This window comes from Egretta garzetta, unplaced genomic scaffold, assembly GCF_000687185.1.
Source record: "Egretta garzetta isolate BGI_Z169 unplaced genomic scaffold, ASM68718v1 scaffold132, whole genome shotgun sequence".
NCBI lineage: Eukaryota > Metazoa > Chordata > Aves > Pelecaniformes > Ardeidae > Egretta > Egretta garzetta.
The window spans coordinates 331070-336053 of record NW_009258892.1 but is presented as its reverse complement, the minus strand read 5'-3'; the positions used below and the strand labels follow the sequence as shown (position 1 = coordinate 336053).

Below are 4984 nucleotides of genomic sequence, written 5' to 3'. Positions count from 1 at the left end.
AGATATAAACAAACACAAATAAAACTAGGTGGAAATACTATGTGCAGGCATTAATGCTGTAGGAAATTTAGCCATTCATGCATCTGGAGTACTTTGTCCAGTTCTGGGCTCCCCAGTTCAAGAAAGATGAGGAACTCCTAGACAGAGTCCAGAGGAGGGCAGCAAAGATAATTAGGGGACTGGAGCATCTCTCCTTTGAGTAAAGGCTGAGGGAGCTGGGCTTGTTTAGCCTGAAGAAGAGAAGACTGAGGGGGGGTCTCATAAATACTTAAGGGTGGATGTCACGAGGATGGAGCCAGACTCTTCTCAGTGGTGCCCAGCGACAGGACAAGGGACAATGGGCACAAACTGAAGCACAAGAGGTTTCAGTTGAATATGAGGAAAAACTTCTTCACTTTGAGGGTGACAGAGCACTGGAACAGGCTGCCCAGGGGGGTTGTGGAGTCTCCTTCTCTGGAGATATTCAAAGTCTGCCTGGGTGATGTCCTGTGCAATCTGCTCTGGGTGAACCTGCTTTAGCAGGGGGGTTAGACTAGATGATCTCCGGAGGTCCCTTCCAACCCCTGCCATTCTGTGATTCTGTGATTTCAGTGACAGCAACGTCAATCCTTTAATATGAATGGTGATACCTAACACAAGAGCATCTGTTCTTTGTTTTTTGCTTTTCCATTTTCTCAAATAATTTTAAAGTATCTGAAGGGATGGAGGATAATTTAGAGGAGATATTATTCTAGTTTCATGTATTTTTAACCTTTTACTACCTGATTAAAATGTACTACAATTAACAATATGAATGAATATGAATGAAATTAATATCTTAAAGAGTGGATGTCATGAGGACAGAGCCAGACTCTTCTCAGTGGTGCCCAGCGACAGGACAAGGGGCAATGGGAACAAACTGAAGCATAAGAGGTTTCAGTTGAATATGAGGAAAAACTTCTTCACTTTGAGGGTGACAGAGCACTGGAACAGGCTGCCCAGGGGGGTTGTGGAGTCTCCTTCTCTGGAGATATTCAAAGCCCACCTGGACGAAGTCCTTTGTAACATGCTCTAGCTGAACCTGCTTTAGCAGGGGGGTTGGACTGGATGATCTCTGGAGGTCCCTTCCAACCCTTGCCATTCTGTGATTCTGTGAACAATAAGAAGTACTATCCATATATACTTGCAGTCCCTGCTGTTTTAAATTCTCTTCTACATTAGCAGCTTTGGTAATGCACTGCTAACATGGCTGAACAAAGGCAACGTGCTTTGTCAACATCGGGGGAAGCATTATATGAAATCCTGGCCCTAGAGAAGGGAGCAACACACGATGACATTAAGAAGTCCTACAGGTAAGTAAAATGTGCTTTGCAACATGTCTAAAAATGCTTGTGTGTCTGGCATGATTATGATGGTAAAACCTTTTGAGTCACCTGCGCTGTAGACATTCATTGTTGTTACAATTTTTTTTTTGCACCGTGAGCCTGAAAGCAATCGGAGATGATGCAATGTGACTCTATTGATTTCATCCCACAAGCAATCTGTGTGCTTCATCTAAAATGTTCTAATCTAGCTGAATGAGAGGTCAGACTGTTAGGATAAAATAACGCAGACTATGCTTGCCAAGTGCAGCCTTTGAATACTGCACCCAGTTCTTGTGTTAACAAGTTTCCTGAAGTATGTTGAAAAGTAAAGCCAATGCAGAAAAGTGCTGTAATAACGATTCCAGACCTAGAGTAAGAGACATAAAGAGTTTGATCAGTTTACCTTGTCATGAAGAAGATGACCGATAAATTATTTGATTATAGTGTGCAATATCTTTGAAGGGGGAAAATGCTAGGTGTGAGGGGTTTCTTCACTTTATGAAGGCAGGCATAACCAAAACCAGTGCTTGGAATCTAAAAGCAATTTGAGCTGAAACAGAGGTATGTGGTTTTAACAGGGAGCGTAACCGACCACTGAAACATGCTGGCACAGGAAACGATACGTTGTCTGTTGAAAAAGAAGAGAGGACTTTAAGATAAGTTTTACTCAAGCACAAGTTATCAAAATGGTGAAAAGTATGTTATTGATGAAATGTAACAAGACTTAGAAGTAAGACTAGAAGACTTTATGGGTAATTTTCTTCTTAAATCTATTCTGCTGCTATTAAAAAGAGAAAGAACTTTAAATGCCATGAGTGAAATAGATGTTCTTGACATCACAATATGCCAGACATGTACTTGCAGGTTTAACAAATACAGTAAAACTTTTATTACAGCATCATTCTGGGTGTTGTTGGTTGCCCTGTATTACGAGTCAAACTTTAACACGGCTTGCACTTCCTATCAAATGCAAGAATATATTTGAACTGAAAAAGAGTTTATGAAATAGATCTACTTGCATCATTGCTCCATTTGAATTTTGCTGGGACTCTGTCCTCTGTGTTTTTGAACAAATTACATCTCTCCTGCTTTCTGTTCCTAAAGGCATATATTCAGTGGAGGCAGGAGAAGTAGCTAATGTTCAAACTCTACACACAATGGAAGGAAAAGAATCGACATCTCTTGATTCTGTTGTCTTGCATAACTATACCACTGGGGGATAAACTGACTACAGTATCAAATTCACTCATGACTTGCACCTTCTGCATCCCTGCAGTATAGCCTGGCTGCAGAAACCATCCTCTGTATCAAACCTCATGTTTTCCTGTTCCTTTTACATTTAAATTTATGGAGACGAGGCCTTCTTTAATCCCCAAAGGAGAGAGTTGTCATGGAAGAATGTAGAACGGAATTAGCTATATTTAATGCTGAACATGAAGAAGGATGATTTACACAGCGATCTACGGTAAAACTGACAGTGGTGCTTTATCCATCTTTATTAGTAATTATAGCAAAAAAAAGGCTGCTTCTCACTCAAATGGAAATGTCAGAGGGATTCACTTTTAATGGAGTAGCTGTAAATATTTGCAAGATAAAATGATGAGTCAGTCCCATAGATTTGCTTTAATTATCTTTTAATTTATGCTAATCCAAAAATCTGCTGCTGAAGTGGTATTCTTTAGTACAAGGCATAAGACCAGCAATACCTGATTCTGAGTTCACTGCCATTATTAATTAAGTCAGTATTAATCATACTACCACAACCCAGGGCAAAATTTACTTTTTAATAAACATGACAGAGGTACCTCTCTATGCTTTTATTTGCAGTTGGCACACTCTAATTTGTCAAGGAGCAAAGCTAACAGGTTTCTAATCAGCAGAATTTCAGAGGAGATCTGTTTTCGTTCAATACCCTACAAAAAAAGTCTTTAGAAACTTGGCTCAGCATAATAAATTAATCCGTACATTGACTTACGCTTCCCAGTCTGAGAGTGAAGTAATATCCACAGGGATAACATATCCTTTATATTTTCTTCGGAGGTTTAAAAAGATCCAGCTTGATAAACTATTTACAAGAAATTAAGTACATGGACAACTCTGTGAGAGGGTACATATTGCCAATTGAAAATTCTACTAGGAAATGTGTGCAGTATTATGAATCCAGCTTAATGACTGACAAACATAGAGGAATAGTTCTTTAACTGTATTTATGACAATAGCCAGTATTACTCCTGAAAGAGCACTAAAGGCTCTCCTACTCTGGACTCTACCACTTGAGCACAGAAAGAGAGTAAAGCCCCAGACCTGAACGCAAATACAGCTCCTGGACCCACGGGTGGAGGTGGAGGCCCCGCGCGAGGCTGGTCAGGGCCATTCAGGGCCTGAATGACCTACTAGGGCACTCCGGGCCCGGAGGAGACGCAAAGGTAGCCATGCGAGGGAGCCTGCGGTCCTGCGCTGCACCAGCAGAGCTACTGACGGGCCGGCAGGGCCCTCCCCCAGCTCTGCCTCCACGACGGAGCTGTCAAAGCAATCAGCGTGGATGAGACCTCAGCCCATGTCTCTTCCAGCAGCGTCCTCCAAGCACCCCCAGACCAGGGATCCCAGCAGCTTGCTCAGAGCTTCAGCCAGTCGGCTCAGGCCAACCTCCAAGCAAGGAGACTGCACAGCACTCCGGGGCACCCTTCTTCTCCCGCCTGGCTGTCCTGATGGGAGAAAAAATTGAACCTGCCCTGCTCCAGTTGTGGCCCGTTGCTTCTCAGTCCTCTGCCAATCACCACGGTAAAAAGCCTAACTGTTGAATCAATACCCTCCTGATAGGCATTCTGATAAACTGCCGCTTCTCTCCCCCAAAGCCCCTCTTCTCCCGGCGCCGGGCAAGCCCACGTCCATTGGCCTCTCCTCAAAGAGCAAGTGCGCCTGCTCCCAACCGTCCGGGTGGCCTTGTCCTGAGGTCGCTGCGCTTGGCTAATGTCTGTTTTCTACACAGAGGCCCAAAGTTGGTATTCTAGATGCCATCGACCGGATGTCGAGCAGAGGTGCGGAATGCCTTCCCTCGGTGCAGAGCCCAGGCTGCTCTTGGTGCAGCCCGGGATGCTGTCCCCTACGGTGCAGGGCAGGTGCACGCCCAGATCCACACAGCCCCCAGCGGACAGGGGTCCCGCTCCCAGGCAGAGGGCCTCCTTGTGTCCAGGCAAGGGGAACGAAAAGCGTTGGAGAATGCGGGCATCGATCCCGCTGCCTCTCACATGCTAAGCGAGCGCTCTACCACTTGAGCTAATTCCCCAGCCCACGGCCTCTGCCGGGGGGCTTCTCCCTTCCCAGGCATCCACCCCTGACCTGACCCCTCATACTAAGCTTCCCATTGACAGAGGTGCTGAACATATTTCTCTTACTTGATTTCAGTGAGTTTCCCATCCATCTTGTAAGATGGCTTTTTCTCTGCTTGCTGTCACTTTTTTCTCCGAAACACATCGCATTACTTTTGGCTGTGAAGGTCTTCAGTGGTCAGTTGTCCTACGGTGGTGAAAGAGAAGGCCAGTTATCATAAGAAAAATCTGAATGGACATAAATCCATTTGTTTGGTATGGGAGGTAGCCAGTGAACTCCTGTGTTCTTTTCACTCTGTTTTTTGGTTCCTT

The 4984-nt window shown here is 44.5% G+C and overlaps 1 protein-coding gene and 1 non-coding gene across 2 annotated transcripts in view; one reads left to right on the top strand and one right to left on the bottom strand.

The window, feature by feature from the left end:
• Positions 1 to 1224: 1224 nt before the first annotated feature.
• The window catches only part of DNAJC5B (DnaJ heat shock protein family (Hsp40) member C5 beta), a 19375-nt gene continuing 15615 nt past the window's right edge, over positions 1225 to 4984 (top strand). Inside the window, exon 1 of the mRNA XM_009634109.1 lies at positions 1225 to 1331. Within this exon, the coding sequence (XP_009632404.1) occupies positions 1225 to 1331 (107 nt within the window). The remainder of the gene's footprint in view (positions 1332 to 4984) is intronic.
• Positions 4557 to 4629, bottom strand: TRNAA-AGC. The gene has a single exon. It is a non-coding gene; the product is annotated as a tRNA-Ala (tRNA).